This window comes from Hylobates moloch, unplaced genomic scaffold (genome assembly GCF_009828535.3).
Source record: "Hylobates moloch isolate HMO894 unplaced genomic scaffold, HMol_V3 SCAFFOLD_11, whole genome shotgun sequence".
Taxonomy (NCBI): domain Eukaryota; kingdom Metazoa; phylum Chordata; class Mammalia; order Primates; family Hylobatidae; genus Hylobates; species Hylobates moloch.
Genome location: NW_026652286.1, coordinates 30,932,970 through 30,952,961, shown reverse-complemented (window position 1 = coordinate 30,952,961; position 19,992 = coordinate 30,932,970). Strand labels below are relative to the sequence as shown.

Sequence of the window (19,992 nt, the reverse complement as noted above, 5' to 3'; positions counted from 1 at the left end):
AAAAAAAAAAAAAAAAAGGATATGCAACTTTATAGATATTTTCCATATTATACTCTGCATTTGGAGAATGAAGATGAAATAACACATGTGGGAAGAAGAAGAATCGGCACTCCTCCTGTTCTTTATGATTGAGATATTCAGAGAAGCATGTGTATCACAACAATACCATAGAATTCAGATACCACCCTAATATCAATTCAGTTCACAAAGAAGTACAATTTTGGAAATAGAGTGAACGAATTTTTATTTCTGTATCTCTGGCTGGGAAATCACTTGGACTAATTTAGCACAGAATAGTAAATAATTCTGATTCTTAATACCAACAATTTAGGCAGCTGAAAGGAGAGGATATGAAGTTGAATAGCTTAAAAGTACTGGGACAATGGGAAAACACTGTCAAAAATGATTCTGATCATTTTACTCAGGACCCAAAGATTGGATTCAGGTATCTTATATCAACCTATAGAAATAAGTAATTTCCAATCACTTACTACAGAACATATTTTTTTAATCCTCTACTGGTCTTTTTTACAACAGGTAGTTTCTCTGAATTCCTTAAACCTTTCTATGAAATAAAGCAGGCATCCATGTACCAGCAAGTAATGAGAATGCTACTTAGAGAAAACTTGGTAACTATGTGAATTGTTAAATTTACTCTATATGTTTTCTGAGTCAGTCCACTGGAAGACACTCCTACAAACATCAGAACCCTCCATTTCCAGACCTTCTTGAAGTCCAAGGACACTGGCTAGCTCTGAAATTCAGTCACTTTTTCCCATTAGTATCCTCTCATTCCCTTTAGCCATGGAGAATTTTGAAAACTCCCCATTCCAAGCCCATTGGCCACCCTTCTTTTCCTGAGTCCCAAATCTTCTGAAGGTGTTTGATGTCCCAGGCACCTTCAGAAAGCCTGTGTTGTACTGTAATATTTTATGAACAAGGAAAGAAAAATCCTGAATATTGTATTTTATATCCCAATTGAAATGGTCTATGTCAAAGAAGAAACTACCTAAAATATTTATACATATATATAATTATTCACATATATATAATCCTTCATATGTATATATATATAAATTCTTCCCCACACATATCTTTAAGGAATACATTTGCCTTGAACATTTAGCAAATAAATAAATGAATAAAACAATTATTATAAGATGACAAATGGTAGGAAATCTGAACTTACTACAGCATTTAAAATGTATCTTATATGTTTGTACTTTAATAAGTTACATAATATATGCATAGCACGGTTTACTACATGATCAAATCACACTGATCAGTGTGATACACAAAATAAAAAATATATAGTTTATAAATATGAACTAATGTCTATGAGGGTATCTCCAATTATTCCATATACACCAATGCTAAATGATCAAATTACACTTGTAAACTGGTTCATGTAAGATTCTTAGAACACCTGGTAATGAAAACATTTTATTATTTTTATGAATGTATAATGTCTTGCCATTGCCAGAAACATTCTTTTTCATTTAATTAAAAAATGGCTCTTGAATATTTGTTATGAAAAAGACTATTCAAGATAGAGACCTCTGTGCCAAGTTCTAGTCCCAAAATTTTTTTTAAATACCGGACTTCTTTAAATTAAAAAGACAGTTTTTGCTTTTCAGTTTGCCAAAGTATTTCATAATAATATAAACTAGAAATAGAAAGTAAAGGGGGAAGATACTGTCCTGAATGCTGTAAAACAACAATATATCTGGCTTTTACTCCTCTCTCTCATCAAAAACAAACCAACTATAAACATTTATTTGTGCTTTTGTGTTTGTTATTTCATCTTTTTTTACAATGTGCTTAAACCTGATAGCTTATGTTTTAAAATTTTACCCATGGAACATCACTTGTGAGTCCCAACACAGAAGAATTTGTATTTCTCTCAATAGTACCACCGTGTAATATACCTTGCAAATAGTGTTCATACACCTAAACTTTTCTATTTTTCTCTCACCCCCAGGTACTCAACAAATACTTGTAGAATGAATGAATAAAGCTCAGTGAAATGTCCTATCTTACCAATAATACAACTTCCATCTAACCTTTCACTTTTTAACAGCTCTTTTGTCAAATCAACAAATCTAATCTGCTGCTAAAGGCACTGTCAATCAAACTCCGAATTAGTTACATAAAGAACAATGCAATAACTTCCTTTTAGAGTTGAATGATAGACAAAAGTTTGTATCATTTAAGAAACACAGCCGGGCGCGGTGGCTCACGCTTGTAATCCCAGCACTTTGGGAGGCCGAGGCGGGCGGATCACGAGGTCAGGAGATCGAGACCACGGTGAAACCCCGTCTCTACTAAAAAAAAATACAAAAAATTAGCCGGGCGTGGTGGCGGGCGCCTGTAGTCCCAGCTACTCGGAGAGGCTGAGGCAGGAGAATGGCGTGAACCCGGGAGGCGGAGCTTGCAGTGAGCCGAGATCGCGCCACTGCACTCCAGCCTGGGCGACAGAGCAAGACTCCGTCTCAAAAAAAAAAAAAAAAAAAAAAAGAAACACATATGCTTCCTTTTTATTAAATATTATGATTTTCATTTATTCTAGATTGCCAGAAAGCCTAAAACCATTGTAATCAATTCAGCTAAAATGATCTTCATTTCATTCCTTGAAAATAATTTACTTTGTTTCAAGAATTACAATGAGTTTCCCTTCTGGAAATACATGGAACCTACTGTGTGCAAAGTATTGTAACAAATAAGACAAGTTCCCTATTCTCCCACTTACATTTCTACTGTTAATTACAATGCAAAAAATGCAAAAGACCAAATGGATAACAGAGTGACAACAAGCTAGGCAAACAATAGCAGCCTTTTATTAAAAAAAAAAAGTATGTAACCATTTATTGAACATCTTTGTATCAGGGACTTTGGTAAACATTTTATATATACCACCACAATAATCCTGCAAAATAGGTATTGTTATGCTCACACTGATGTCAGAAAACAGGCCCTTAGCATAGGACTTAGCACATGCCAGGTATTCAACAAATACATGTGGAATGAATAAAGCTTAGTGAAGTTCCCTAATTACACAGGTAACAAGTTAAGAAGGTGCAGAGCATTATATGTACCTATAGAACGTCCAAATTCAATTTTATGAATTAATTAATCTAAACTAAATTCTACCCAGTTTATAGGTGGGCTTTATAAAACATACTTCAGTAACCAGCCTTCTGGATAACTTATGAATAAACTAGGTTACCTTCTGGATAAACTAGGGTACAAATTATAGGAAATTTTTTTGAAAGGGAAAGAAACTTAAATAATTTTCCAGCGAGAATATTCAAATACACTCTTGACAACTTTTTAAAACATTATTTAACAGGAAAAAATATATATTTGTCATAAAGCAAACTAAAAGAAACTAGGTATCAGGCCAGGCGTAGTGGCTCACGCCTGTAATCCCAACACTTTGGGAGGCTGAGGCGGGCGGATCACCTGAGGTCAGGAGTTCGAGACCAGCCTGTCCAACAAGGTGAAATCCCGTCTCTACTAAAAATACAAAAATTAGCCAGGCATGGTAGTGGGCACCTGTAATCCCAGCTACTCGGAAGGCTGAGGCAGGACAACTGCTTGAACCCAGGAGGTAGAGGTTGCAACGAGCCAAAATCATGCCATTGCACTCCTGCCTGGGCGACAGAGCAAGACTCTGTCTCAAAAGAGAAAAAAAAAAAGAAAGAAACTAGAAATCATCTAGTCTGCCATTCCTTCTGCTTATATTCATAAAGAATTAGGCATTTAGACCAGGCGTGGTAGCTCACACCTGTAATCTCAATACTTTGGAAGGTCGAGGCAGGAGGATCACTTGATGCCAGGAATTCAAGATCAGCTTGGGCAATATAGCCAGACCTCGTCTCTACAAAACAAATTTAAAAATTAGCTAGGCATAGTGGCATGCACCTGTGGTCTTAGCTACTTGGGAGGCTGAGGCGGGAGGATGGCTTGAACCCAGGAGTTCAAGGTTACAGTGAGCTATGATAGTGCCACTGCACTCCAACCTGGACAACAGAGCAAAACCCCACCTCTAGGGGGAAAAAAAAAACTATGTTGATGGGCATACAATGTATAAAGATGTAATCTGTGACAATCACAACATCAAGAGGCAAGAATGGAGCTTATATAGAAGCAAAGTTTTGTATTCTATTGAAATTAAGTTGGTAGTAATTCAAACTAAATCGTTATATATTAAGATGTTAATTGTAATCTCCAGGAAGATCATTAAGAAAATAACCAACATATATTTCAGTAAAAGAAATGAGAACGGAATAAAAACAGTACAATAGAACATATCTAATTAACACAAAAGAAGGTAGTAATGGAGAAATGTGAACAAAGAAATGATACATAGAAAACAAATAGCAAATGGCAGAAGTCCTTCCTAATCAGTAATTACACTAGCTATAAGTGGATTCAACTCTCCAATTGAAAGGGGGAAATTTACAGAATGGAGAATTTGTAATTTGATTGTGCAAATCTGATCTTGACTAATGTTTAAATCAGTAAGACTAGCAAGGCTCATTATGGTGTCCATTTATGCTATAAGATATTGTGAGAGGAGGCTGGGTGCAGTAGCTCACACCTGTAATCCCAGCACTTTGGGAGGCCGAGGCTGGAGGATCACTTGAGGCCCCCAGTTTGAGACCAGCCTGGACAACAAAGGAGACCCCATTTCTACCAAAAAAAAAAAGTTTTTTTAATTAGCTGGGTATAGTAATACATTCCTGTGGTCCCAGCTACTCAGGAGGCTGAGGCTGGAGGATCACTTAAGCCTAGGAGGTCAGCTATGATTGAATCACTGCACTTTCCAGCCTGGGTGAAAGAGTGAGAACCTATCACCAAAAAAAAAAAAAAAAAAATACATATATATATAGTGTGAGATGGTATTTTCTAGTAATGGTCCTGTTTAGAAAAGGGCAGTGGAAAAAAGGGTCCAGCAAACATGCAGGAGAATGAGAAGCAGAGAGGGGTTGGGTAGAGGAAGCTAAGATATAGGGGGTAGGAGAGAGTTCACTCCAGAGTTCCAGAGTTGGGTCTGGGAGGGGAGAGGAGTTTGAGTTTGGATTTTTGGATTTGAGATCCTGTACATTTTCATTAAAATGACAAATTAGCCATTTTAATATACTTTATTATTTTAATAGCATACCATTAGAAAACCATTTTTTTCTGCTATATCTGGATGGCCCTAATAAATTATTCTAGGCAAAAATTCTCCTATCTGCACATTGACTCTTTGTCATGTTCACTATCATTTCTTTCTCTATGTTACTGGTTTATTTTTACCTTTGGATTTTGTTTTCACTTTTAGAATGAAAAAATGCACACTGGTGAATAGATGTACCTTTCCATAATAGTGTTATCACTTTAAATAAGCAAAATCATTCAATAATGAGTGGATCTTAAAGGCAGTGGTCTACTTCCTAGTTATAACGCAGTTCTTTACTCTTTCCCAGTAGTACTCCAAAATAAATGCCAAATAAAATCCTTAATATGGAATTTCAGTACGAATGCTCACAAATTAAGCAAAGAAACAGTGTTTTATTTAAAATAAATTAGTCATTTTTTCCATTTTCTCTTTCAGCCTTAAGAAATGAGATATAGTTAGTTTTAAATGTAAAACTTGGTACACTATGCAAATCATGTCTGTGTGTCAAAGAAAAATAACAAACTTAATGAGGAATGTTAAAAAAAAAAAAAAAAGCAGAACCCATTAGTTTAAAGATACATAGGAACAGCCAAAGATGACAAACACACACAAAATTCAAAACATGGTAGGGAAAGGGAATAGGCACGAAACACATAAATCAGTGTTTTGAATTCTTTTTCTCTGTGGGTATAATTGTACCTTAGTTTCTTATAATGATTTATTGAGGTAAATATTCTGTATGGTTTAACAGCTACAGCTTCAAAGTGTCAGGCACAAGCTCTCCTTTATTCATGAGGCAGCTGAGTATTGGGATGTGAATTCACTTCTGTATTCTGGGACTTGGCAAAGTTTGTTTTTAAGGTCCTTATAAAGAATTCATGTTGATGCAGTCTATTCAAATGTGAAAAACACTATGCTATAATGAGTGAAATAGAAAACCTTTACAGTAATTCTAGAGAAAAAAAGTAAATAAATTGAAGTAAGCCACGCAGAATTACTTTCAGCAAAGTAAAGAATGCCCCTGAGTTCATCTTAATCTACTTTTTCAGATTTTCAGATTTAGGGATGCCTACAAACCCCCTTCATCAGATGGGTTACTATACTGGGAATTGAATCTAATATCAAAACAAAAAGAAAATAATCAGAGAGAAATAGAATTAAGTCTCTGTCTATAATATTCAGATAAGAAAGTATTTTGGGTTGATTTTCAATTTGCACATGTTACTGCTCTGAGACCAAGGTATTTCCAACAGCAAACAGTAATAACAGTCACATAGTAGTTTATTAAAACTACCATATAGCTACTTTATAGTTTGGAAAGGGGAAACAAGTAATTTACTAAATGTATTTCCTTTTAAAGTATTATGCCAATAGAAGTTATACATGGATACTTAGGGCATAGAGACCTAATGAAACCTTGAAATTCATTGATCTTATGTTTGTTTACGTCAAGCCTTTCAGCAGAAAATTCAGATTTTTGCCAAGAAATACATATGCCTTAGATGTATAAGCTCAATATGAAATAAAGATTTGACCTGCTTAGACAGTGGTCCTCTGATGCATCCACTTTCTTATACATCTGCCAAAGTGGCTTTATGATTCCCCACAAGGTAGTTTGATAGTTTGATGGTATAGGTGCCAAGTAAAAGTAAATTTAAAAAAATTAAAACACATAGTTTAAAAATACACCTACATTTTTTGTAATGAGATTCTCTCATTTCCAGATAATATATCTTATGCTTTCAAATTTTGTTCAATTGAGGAAGTATTTTGCATTATTAGAGAGAGAGATCTCACTAATAAATGGCTTTTGCCTTCTTGCTAATTCCCTTTATAATTAAGAATTACCTTAAAACTCTGCCTGCTTAAAGCTACTCATTAAATTATAAACTTTTTCTTTATCTTCATAGAGCCTAACATAGCCATGGGTGGGGTAGATGATCGGTAAATAAAGACTTACACTGGATAGCAACTTATTAGTTTAAAATGGCTCTAGACAAATCGTATTACTTTTCAGGTAACATATTTTTCTCCCCAGAATAATAACTTTTTCACACAAAAAAATTCACTAAATAAATATACTATAAGATGTGATGTTTTGACATTACTTTCTGGCAAAAAACTTACTAATTTACTCAACACAACTTCTAGTCAGAGAATATCATCTGGAAAAATATGCATTGTGTACCATGTTTAAATGACCCAAAATGTTTTGCATTGCCAATGCAGAATGAAGAGGTGGCATCTTGTACAACTCTAAAAGTAGCTGATACAGTTGGATATTTATCCCCACTCAAATCTCATGCTGAAATGTAAATCCCAGTGTTGACAGACGGGCCTGGTGGGAGGTGATTGGGTCATGGGAGTGGATCTCTCATGAATGTCTTATTGCTGTCCTCGTGATAGTGAGTTCTCATAAGAAATGGTTTTTTAAAAGTATGTGGCACCTGGCCAGGCATGCTGGCTCACACCTGTAATCCCAGCACTTTGGGAGGCTGAGGAGGGTAAATCACTTGAGGTCAGGAGTTCGAGACCAGCCTGGCCAACACAGCAAAACCCAGTCTCCACTAAAAATACAAAAATTAGCTGGGCATGGCCACACGCACTGGTAGTCCCAGCTACTTGGGAGGCTGAGGCACGAGAATCACTTGAACTCAAGAGGTGGAGGTTGCAGTGAGTTGAGATCGTGCGACTGCACTCCAGCCTGGGCAACATAGCAAGACTCTGTCTCAAAAAAAAAGAAGTGTGTGGCACCTGCCCCCTTCTCACCATGTGAGAAGCCTGTTCCTACTTTGCCTTCCACTATGAGAAAAAGCTCCCTGAGGCCTCCCCAGAAGCCAAGCAGATGCCACTGCCATGCTTTCTGTACAACCTGCAGAACTATGAGCCAATTAAACCTCTTTTCTTTATAAATTTCCCAGTCTCAAGTATTTCTTTATAGCGATGCAAAAATGGCCTAACACAGTAACTTTCTGTGCTATAACTTCCAGTTAAGTTCATTTGAAGCCAAGATAATCATGAGCTCCTAAAAGTCTAAAAAACATTGATGCAGAAAATGGTGCAGAAAGAAGAATGCACCTTCCAAAGAATGAATATCTCACACTTCTCCTCTACCAGCCATCCATTATCAATTCTTTAATTCGTTCAGCAAATACAATAAAACTTTATTACTTTATAATTTATGTATAATCTATATTTATTTACTTTCAAATGCTATTTATTACTTATTTATGCTTGCCTTCATTGTTCATCAAATGCTATATTTTTCTGTGAAAGAGAGGGTATCTTGCATTGGTATAAAATGCATTATAATTTTTCCTATTAGAATTAATGAAAATATTTTCTGTTTTATAGCTTTTCACTAAAGAGCAGAATTTTCCAAAACAAAATTAACAACTTGAAGGGAGGGATAGGTGTACTCTATTCAAAGTTTCTAAAATTATCATAAAACTAGAGAAGAAAATAATTAATATCAACTCTGCATCCCATATTTTTCAGGTAGTATTCAAGTAAATGTGTTAGTTCACTAATCCTTAGAATAACCCCATGTGAGAAGTACCTTTTGAGAAGGTGAGAAAACTAAGACTCGATGATGTGAAATGAAGTGTTCAAGGTCATACAACTAATAAGTGGACGAGCCAGAACTCAAATCAAACATTGCCAAGTCCAATGGCCATTTCTCTATGCTTATCTTCACTTCTCATCAGCATTTAACGAAATCATCAACTTCCTCCTTCTTGAAACCCTGAGCTCTCTTGGCCTCCAAATACTGCATCTCCTGGTTTATTTCATCCTTATTAAGAGTTACTACCTCTTAGCCTCCAGTGTTGAATCTACCTCTTTTACCTGACTTATAAGTTACAGGGTTTCTCAGACTCAGGCCAGAGCCCTCTGAAATCTCTCTCTTTTCCTGGATGACCTTATCCATTCCCATGGATTTGAATATCATCCCTATATTGATAACTCCTAGATATATCTATACTTAGCCATGAATTTTGTGAGCTTCAGGTTTGACTATCTATCTACTTTGTTTCTTGGTATTTCCACATATATATCTCAAAAACATTATAAATTTAATGTGTCCAGAGGAAAAAAATTAACAAATCATGATGCCTAGCCACCCAAATCTGTCTGTCTCCTCCCATTTGGATAAACAGAAAATTTGTCCATAAGTTGTTCAAGCCAGAAACCTAAGAGCTGTCTTTTTATTTTCCTTTTCATTATCCCCAATTCTAATCCATCAGCAAATCCTGTTGATTCTCATTCTAAGATATATCTTGAATTGCTCCATATCTCTTCAGCTCCATCTCTACCACCTTAACCCAGGTCCCCATTATTTCTCACCTGAACCATGCAACAGCTTCACTTCTACTCTTGACCTCCTCCAATCCATTCTCCATACTGTAATAAGAGTAAATGTCTTAAGACATCAAATCAATCACTCTCCTGCTAAAAACCTTACAGCAGGCCAGGCACAGTGGCTCATACCTGTAATCCCAGCACTTTGAGAGGCCAAGGCAGGTGGATCACTTGAGTCCAAGAGTTCAAGACTAGCCTGGGCAACATGATGAAACCCCGTCTCTACAAGAAAAAAAAAAATGTTAGCCAGGCATGGTGGGCCTATAGTCCCAGCTACTGGGGGGTGGAGATGGGAGGATCACTTGAGCCTCGGAGATGGAAGCTCCAGTTAGCCGTGATCGTGCTACTGCACTCCAGCCTGGACGACAGAAGGAGACACTGTTTCAAAAAGAAAACCCTACAACGGTTTACTTTTAAGATAAAATCTTAAAATGGCACTTAAGATGAAATCCAAACTTCATTTCATGATCTAAAAGCTCTGCCTATCTTTCCAACCTCACCTTATGCCAGTCTTCTCTCTTTTCACTATACTCTAATACATACTGATCACCTTTCTTTTTTTTTTTTTTGTCAGCTCAAAATGTTATGTTTCTTTTTTTCCATAAGTGATTGGGGTACAGGTGGTATTTGGTTACATGGGTAAGTTCTTCGGTGGTGATTTGTGAGATTTTGGTGCACCCATCACCTAAGCGGTATACACTGCACCACATGTGTAGTCTTTTATCCCTCATCCCCCTCTCACGCTTCCCCCCAAATCCCCAAAGTCCATCGTATCATTCTTATGCCTTTGCATCCTCATAATTTAGCTCCCACATATCAGTGAGAACAGATGATGTTTGGTTTTCCATTCCCGAGTTACTTCACTTAGAATAATAGTCTCCAATCTCATCCAGGTCACTGCAATTGCTGTTAATTCATTCCTTTTTATGGCTGAGTAGTATTCCATACACACACACACACACACACACACACACACACACACACACACGCCACAGTTTCTTCATCCACTCATTGAGTGATGGGAATTTGGGTTGGTTCCATGATTTTGCAATTGTGAATTGTGCTGCTATAAACATGCGAGTGCAAGTATCTTTTTCATATAATAGCTTCTTTCCCTCTGGGTAGATACCCAGTAGTGGGATTGCTGGATCAAATGGTAGTTCTCCTTTTAGTTCTTTAAGGAATCTCCACACCATTTTCCATAGTGGCTGTACTAGTTTTACATTCCCACCAGCAGTGTACAAAGTGTTCCCTGTTCACCACATCCATGCCAACATCCATTGTTTTTTGATTTTTTAATTATGGCCATTCTTGCAGGAGTAAGGTGGCATCACATTGTGGTTTTGACTTGCATTTGCCTGATCATTAGTGATGTTGAGCATTTTTTCATATGTTTGCTGGCCATTTGTATATCTTCTTTTGAGAATTGTCTATTCATGTCCTTAGTTACTAGAACACACTAAGCTCTTTTCAGCCTCAAGGCCATTTCACATGCTGTTCCCTTTACCTAAAACACTTCCCCATTAATTACCTAGCTAGCTCCATCTCACCCTGAATCACTACCTTTTGAAGCAGACCCACACCATACTGTCACAGTCCCTTGTTTTTTCCTTATGGCACTTACTATATATTATAATTGTTTTATGTAGTTGTCTTTTTGTTGTCTACCAAACTAGAATATAAGCTCCATAAAGGCAGAGACTAATTAGTTCAATTATTTATACTGTTAATTGTTATATTTCCCATGCCTGGCACAATAAATAATAACTCTCAATAAATACTTGTGAATGAATGAAAACCAGGTGTGACTGATTCCAAACAAATATTCTCTCTACTATATCATGCTGCCACCTTAAAGGATCTTAGAAATCATTTAGCCGACTCTCTTGTTTTACAAATAAAAAACTGAGATCCAGAAAGACAAGTGATTTTCCCAAGGTGACACAGCACTAACTGACAAAGCCACAGTGACCCCAGACTTTCTGATTTCTGAATCAGGTTTTTTTCTTAGACAGCACATGGCCTTATGCTAATAGGTGCATTCAAACTATACCTAAGAAATTTTCTGCAAGTATGAGGTGGCCAAAAATATCAGAAAAAAAATTTTAACAAGCATTTACAAACTAATAAAAAACTAGAAAAAAATACAATTATAACGGCAGAATACAATGCATTACATTGCCAAAATCTTTTACTAAATTGTTTTTAAAAGAAAAATTTGAGAATATAAACAAAATAGTCCTCTATTTTACATTGCATAAATCATTTACTTCACAATATAAACAACATTTTATTTCATATGGATACTACATTCAGAATATGCCTGCTTAGAGAAATCACACATTTGCTGTTGTGGAAACAATAAATAAGCAATAAAAAATTAAAAAAGGAGAAATCATATTTTGTTCCTAAAAATTTAAGTTTTCCTAATAGCTAGTAACTCTAAAATTCATACGACTATAAAATTTGCACAATTTTGAAACTAAACAAGAAACTAAGAAAAGTATCTAGAGTTAATAATAATAGATAAAAGATAAAAGAAGGAACAGCCAAACCCAAGAATCCTACACTGCCTATTTCCAGAATTCAGTCACTGGTCTGCAAAACACTAAACCATGTATCAATTTATTCAATCCATGAAGCAATGCACAACTACATTGTCACAACTACACTTCCCCAGCTCCTTCCACTCCTGCAGAACTCAAATCAGGTAGCTACTAAATCATCTCAAGTTGTTCCTGTCACTTGGTGACCAATGGAGAAAACTGTGATCCAAATTTTCTTTGCCAAAAATATTTTACTTCCCCACTAGGCACATGGTGTCCATACTCACAATTCTGCCCATGTGTGAATACGTTTTTTAATTTCCATAATAAAAAGCTAGAAAATATAACGTCCATCATGAACCACTTAGTTGTTAAAAACATCTATGCCTCCATTTAACTCCTTCCTCATCTTCCAAAGAATGCTACATAATTTTTCAAAAGTATTAGAAATAATAAAATACAAATTATTTTACTTTTAGCATTGCAACACTATTACTGCAAATGATAATTAGTTTAGCTACCTTATAGTTCAAATAGGTTTATGTAGACTATCCTAGCGAACAAGAAATTATGTACAGCATTGTTGTGTGGAAAAAAAAAAATCTGCTTCCATGGAACTTTTGATTTCCAACTTCCCTAAAATTACTAAACTTTCAAAGTTCTTTTCATACAATGTCATGTTCATTGTTTTTCCCTCAGAAAAATTTCCCTTATAAAAAAGACGTTTTTATAAATACCTTTGTTATTTACCTACCAGTTGTTCCAAATGTGTCTTTTAATTTTCTTTTTTTGAGACAGAGCCTCGCCCTGTCGCCAGGCTGGAATGCAGGGGCACATCTCGGCTCACTGCAACCTCCGCCTCCCGGGTTCAAGCAATTCTCCTGCCTCAGCCTCCCGAGTAGCTGGGACTACAGGCGAGCGCCACCACGCCCAGCTAATTTTTGTACTTTTAGTAGAGATGGGGTTTCACCATGTTGGCCAGAATGGTCTCGATCTCTTGACCTCGTGATCCGCCCAACTCGGCCTCCCAAAGTGTTGGGATTACAGGCGTGAGCCACTGCACCCGGCCGTGTCTTTTAATTTTCATTAGGTCTTTTATGTCTACCAGATGTGTCTCTTGCTCCTCCTCATTAGAATATGCAAATTACCTCAGTATATATTGGACTTCTGTAGATTTCAAGGCTCTGATTTAAAAGTTGTCATTTAGAATCCGTCAAAACAGTCCTGTTGGAAAAGTTTCAAAAAATAAATTTCAGTACTTTGGAGCCCTTTCCTACTCTAGAAACTAAAAAAATCCTGTGTCAAACATAGATTAATGACCCATTATTAGAGAACATTACAGTGGAATGTTACCAAAAGCATGAGTAAATCATGTTTACCTTGTACAGCATGGGACCTGCTCCCATTCTGTTACGGAAAGCCTAAACCTGCACTATCCAACGGGATAGCCAATAGCCACATGGGGCTCTAAGGTGCTAGAAATACGACTAGCCTTAATTGAGAAGGGCTGTAGTACAAAGTACACACCAGATTTTTGAAGAAAAGAATCTAAAATATCTCTCATTAGTAATTTTTACAATTACATATTGAAATAATACTATTTTTGATATATTGGGTTACATAACATACATTATAAACATGAATTCCACCTGTTGCTTTTCACCATTTTTTAGTATGGCTACTAGAAAATTTTAAATTACATATGTGATTCACATTTGTGACTCAGATTATATTTCTGTAGAATAGCATTGTCTTGCTATAATAAATAAGATTTTTATAGTTAAGTTAGTTTTTGGTGTTTTATTTTCCCCAAAGAAATAGTTTATGATTAATGTGTTGTGGATAGCCCATAGGAAGCAAGGTCCTTAATGAAAACTTAAACTTTTAATGAGAATTAGAAATAAAAAAAAAGGAGTGGGGAATAAAAGAGGAACAGAAACATTGTAGGAATAGATAATAAACATTAATTTCCTCTCTGCTCAAAGCAAAAAGTACTATATATTGAAAAACACTGTAACAGCTAAAGGTGTTTATTATTATTAAAACACTGCTTATCAAGGAAGTAAAAAAAAGATAAAAACAATAGTTTAATGGTTTCGAAGTTTTACTTTTTTCCAACTATTCTCAGTTCTTTGAAGGAACAAAAATTAGCAAAAAAGAAAAAAAAATCAACTGCTTTTCCCTGTATCAAATGATAGGTAGTAAGAAATTTCAAAGTTCTAGTCTCCAAAGAAAAGTACTATAATATTTTTTTAAATAAGCATTAGAGGCCAGGCACGGTGACTCACGCCTGTAATCCCAGCACTTTGGAAGGCCAAGGTGGGAAGATCAAGTACAGGCCAGGAGTTCAGGGACAGCCTGGCCAACGTGGTGAAACCTCGTCTCTACTAAAAATACAAAAATTTATCCAGGCATGGTGGTGCACACCTGTAATCCCAGCTACTTGGGAGGCTGAGGCTCAAGAATTGCTTCAGCCTGGGAAGCGGAGGTTGTAGTGAACCGACACTGTGCCACTGCACTCTAGTCCGGGTGACAGAGCAAGACTCTGTCTGAAAAAAAAAAAAAAAAAAAAAGCATTAGTAATCAGGTGTGGTGGTATGCACCAATAGTCTCAGCTACTAGGGAGGCTGAGGCCAGAGGATCACTTGAGCTTAGGAGCTGGAGGCCAGCCCGGGCAACACAGAGAGAACCCATCTCTTTAAAACAAAACAAAAAAAGGCATTAGTAAGGCTGGTCAGCATCCATATATCATTTTCTTCTGAGAAAGTTCACATGCTTCATATTAGTGATCACTTCATTTCAATGGTCATAAAGGAACAGTTCAAATTTTATGGTCTGAGCATATGGGAGTATAAATTGGTACAAGCAGTTTGGAAAACCTTTTGGCATTATTATCTACTCCTAAGCATATCCCCAACAGTAACACATGCACATTTATATAAAAATATACAAAAATGTTCATAGCAGCATCATTCATAATAAGTCAAAAACTGGAAACAACTCACATACCCATCAACAAATGAATTCATACAATGGCATACTATATAGAATAAAATGAACCAACCACTACTATAAAACAGTAATGATTCTCATAAATATAACATTGTGTAAAGGAAGTTAGATATAAAAAAACTGTATGATTCTATTTAAATAAAGCTCAAAAAAAGAAAAAAATTAATTTATGATCTTAGAAATCAGGATAGTTACCTTTGAGGGGGTCATAGTAATTGGGAGGGAAGGAAGGAGTCAGCAGCACCGAAAATGTTTTATTTCTTGACCCAGGTAGTGGTTATATAGATATGTTCATTTTGTGATGAATGAGCTGTTTACACTTATGATTTGTATACTTTTCTGTATGTCTATTATGTTTTCATCAAAATATAATTCAAAAAATAAAATCTGTGGTCATACTAAAATTTTGTTTTATATTATGAATTAAAATATCATTTGAAATTAGGAATATTTTTGCTAAATTGAGTTTTTTAAATGTGGTTTTATCCTTAAGATTACTTTCATATTTATTAAACTCATAGAATCACAGAGTGTTACAGATGGAAGAAACTTAGAATAAACCAGTTTGGCTCTGTGAGAAGTTAGGTGACTTGGCCAAGATCTTATCGGTATCAGTAATGAGACTAAAATTTAGAACTTTCATATTATATTACAGAACTTTTTAAGTTTTTAATTTCAGAGAGTTAGACTCCATTAGAAAGAACTAGGATTTCTTCTGAAATCTTGATTTATAATGCTAAAAGAAAAAAATCTACACATCACCAAATATTATTCATTTTTCTATTTCTTTTATAACAAAATAATGAATAAGTCATAAAACAAGGAAGGAAAATCATTCTTGGCTGTTTGGTGAGGAACTTTATAAGAATTGGTAACCTATGTCCTTTGTACATCTTTTTGAAACTTATTCTTCATGAAAACAGATATAGAACATTTGTATTCAATTACTGTATTAAAAACAGAATAGTCTCAATACACACTACCCTCTTTCTCTTACTTTTTGCAGCTTGTTTGTAAACAAGTTTAGCAGTAGCACAATCAAGAAGTATTGATTCCTTCTAGAAATGCACCTACATTTGAGCTATTCACAATTCACAAAAATTCAAGGATATAACCACTTATCTCCTCGTTTCCTTCAGACTTTAAAATATGGCAACTCTTCCCCCTTGTTCTTTTTTTTTTTTTTTTTTTTAAGCTTTTCTTCTGGCTCAGAAATGTAAAATAAGCTATGGCAACATCCATTGTATCTGTTCTTTTCCTGTTTTTCTTTTTTTTTTTTTCCAACCATTTTGTTTTGGGGGAGGAAAAAGAAGGAGAGTTCTAAGAAAAGCTTTTTGTAACAGGTTCAAAAGTACAAAAGCCATTTCAAGCTCCAGACATTTGTAGCTTTTATTTCTTTAGTCCTTGAAAGGGCTTTTTAAATGTTAACAGCTAAGATAGGACTGCTTTCCTATACTGATGTTCCAGGTTTCATTTCCTTTGTAGTCTTGAGTTCTTTCCCATCCTCAATTCCCCAATAACCTCCATGCAGGCTTCTTTTTCAAAACAAAACAAACAACAATTTTTTTAAAAAAATATTTCATTCTTCATGATACACATACAAGCAGACTTCTAAGATCCCATACGCAATGGACACCTCTAATGATTTAGAGAATTAAAATATTTTGCTTGAATTTCTTCCATATTTGGTGATTTAATGTGCCCATTTATGCTTTCATTTCTAAAATAATAACATGTCACCTGCAAAGTTATTACAGCTAAAACAGCTAACAAGAAGCTTTGTTGACCCCCCTCTTCAGGAATGCTGAAATGCAATCTTCAAAAAATACCAGCCAAAATATGTTCATTTATGTGTTTAAAATTTTTAAAAACAGTATGTACATATTATCCTGGTTCAGAAATAAATTACATATATGCCAAGAAACAAGTCTGAAACACTGTATTCCAAGGTCTTAATAGTGATTATTATTCCTGAGTGGTGAGATTATAAATGTTTTTATTTTTAAATTTTATTCTTGCTTCTGAATATATTTTAATTTATCTTCAGTGTACATGCATTGTTTGTGACAAGGGAAAATACTACTCTTCATTTTAAAAATAAATGCTGCTTTATTATTTTTCAGCATATCATATAGGTACTTTTAAAACATCCACATATATAGGCCAGGTGTGGTGGCTCATGTCTGTAATCCCACCACTTTGGGAAGTTAAGGTGGGTGGATTGCTTGAGCACAGGAGTTGGAGACCAGCCTGGGCAACATGACGAAACCTTTCCTCTATTTTTAAAATTAAAAAAAAAAAAAAAAAAGAGAGAGAGAAATCCAAAGGTATACACTTATATTTAACTACTCATATTACACAAGTATATAATTTTAAAATGTAATTTCCAAAATTGTAAAATTATAAGTCATATAAATATAAAAACAGCATGAGTCAAAATGTTAAGTGTCAAAGAGTTTACTTAACTGAGTAATTAATGAGGAAACCAGTAAGTTAAAACCAATTCATTATAGAATTTGACTTACAGAAATTTGTATTCTCTACTGGATAAAGTCCATTTGCATTGCCAAGAATAGGAATCATTTGCGTTGTTACGGGCCAAAATCATTTGCATCCTTTTCAGATGTATAAAATTAACTTTTATCCCTCTACAGAGTTGTAAAATAGCCTAGTCAATCAAAGATGATCAAAAGTACACACTCATTTAGAATCAGATAATCCCTGGAGAGTCCCTACACATTCAGCACTCCCCTGAAAAAAAACCCATTTATCAGTTTTGCCTGCTTCCAAGTCTTTGACAAATTTTCCTGATATAATTTACTAATTAGTAAATATGTTTTCTTACATATCACCTAGAAACGTTTAGTAAAGTTTTCTGTACCTTGATATAATCAAGGCATATCAGAGAATATCTGAGGTGAGTATAAACTTTAGAAACTTCACACCAGGCCAGGTACAGTGGCTCACAACTATAATGCCAACAATTTGGGAGGCCAAGGCTGGAGGATCGCTTGAGTCCAGGAGTTCGAGGCTAGCCTGGGCAACATAGTGAGACCTCACCTCTACAAAAAATAAACAAAATTAGCCATGCAAGGTGGTATGTGCTTGTAGTTCAGCTACTAAGGAGGCTGAGGTGAGAGGACTGCTTGATCCCAGGAGGTAGAGGCTGCACCACTGCACCCCAGCCTGGGCAACAGAACAAAACTGTCTCAAAAAACAAAAAAAAAACAAACAAAAACACTTTATATCAGTTTAAATCATGGAACATTAGCAAATTATAAAAACATAATGAAATACTGATATATGAAATAGGAAATACTGTATAAAGTATGAGTAATTTTTATGCATGCAATATAAAAACATAATCACAAACAAAATATCCATGAGGAAACATGCTGTCAAACAAAATATGGTCAACTTTGAGTTTTCCTATCAGCAACTTTTCAAAGTTGAGAAAATTTTAAGGGATAAAATCTTAAAGCTGAGAAAAGTCCAGTAACATCTTCCTAGTGAACCACAAAAGGACTATACTGAGGAGACCCTCAACTCAAAGGAAATAGACTGTAGCACCAATTGGCCAACTTTGGGTAAGTGGTGGGGTACATTTTACCCAGGTGAAGGACGTGAATGGGCCTGAGGCCCAACTTAGGACAATCTCTCTTAAGATAGAGAAGGTTAAAGGCCTCTCTTAATAAAAGGCAAGGACGCTTGATTAAACTTAGGTTCAAGGCCCAACTTAGGAAGCTCAGAGTCTTTCCTAAGATTTAGGGGGTTAGAGGCCCCACTCAGAAAAGTCTACTTCGGTTAAAAATGGATTTGGCACTATGGAATGTGAACCACTATTCTCTTTGGATGAATCTGCCTTGCACTCTTTGCTGATGGCTATGGGTGACAGGATTAGGTATGTACAAGATCATGGGACATGGGGAACTTTTTTTCTCCCCCAAGGGGGAAACTTGAGAGCTGATGGATCTGCTGGAAAAGATCCCTTCACAACTGACAAGCAGCCGCCTGAATTTTGATTCAGTGTCACTGCAATGGTTTGGTCTTCCTCTAGCCTCCCTGAGCTCTCTAACTTCCCCGTTCTATGCAGGCAATGCGTCTCTCTCTCTCTCTCTCTCTCCTGCCAGCTGTGTGAAGACTTGACTGCTTCCCCTTCACCTTTCACCATGATTGTAAGCTTCCTGAGGCCTCCCCAGTCATGCCTCTAGTATAGCCTGCAGAACTGTGAGTCAATTTAACCTATTTTCTTCATTAATTATCCACTTTTAGGGAGTTCTTTATAGCACTGTGATAATGGAATAATACAGAAAATTGCACAGACAAATGGAACAGAATAGAGCCCAGAAATAAAGCTGCACATCTACAACCATCTGACCTTTGACAAAGCTGACAAAAACAAGCAATGGGGAAAAGACTCCCTATTCAATAAATGGTGCTGGGATAACTGGTTAGTCATATGCAAAAGATGGAAGCTGGACTCCTTCCTTTCACAAAAATCAACTTAAGATGGATTAAAGACTTAAATGTAAAACCAAAAACTATAAAAACCCTGAAAGACAACCTAGGCAATACCATCCTGGACATAAGAAAAGATTTCATGACAAAGACACCAAAAACCATCATGACAAAAGCAAAAATTAATAAACTTAAGAAATTCTACACAGCAAAAAAAACTATATCAATAGAATAAGTGGACAACCTACAGAATGGGAGAAAGTATTTGCAAACTATGCATCTGACAAAGGTCTAATATCCAACATCTATAAGGAACTTAAACAAATTAAACAAATTTACAAGAGAAAAATAAACAACCCCATTAAAAAGTGGGCAATGGGCCGGGTGCAGTGGCTCACACCTGTAATCCCAGCACTTGGGAGGCCGAGGCAGGCGGATCATTTGATGTCA

The 19,992-nt window shown here is 35.7% G+C and overlaps 1 protein-coding gene across 1 annotated transcript in view; it reads right to left on the bottom strand.

Annotated features, from left to right (window-relative positions):
- LOC116477246 (transcription factor SOX-6-like) overlaps positions 1 to 13,144 on the bottom strand; it is a 538,874-nt gene extending 525,730 nt beyond the window's left edge. Inside the window, exon 1 of the mRNA XM_032167961.2 lies at positions 12,827 to 13,144. Coding sequence (XP_032023852.2) covers positions 12,827 to 12,909 — 83 coding nt within the window. The 5' untranslated portion in view covers positions 12,910 to 13,144. The remainder of the gene's footprint in view (positions 1 to 12,826) is intronic.
- Positions 13,145 to 19,992: the final 6,848 nt, after the last annotated feature.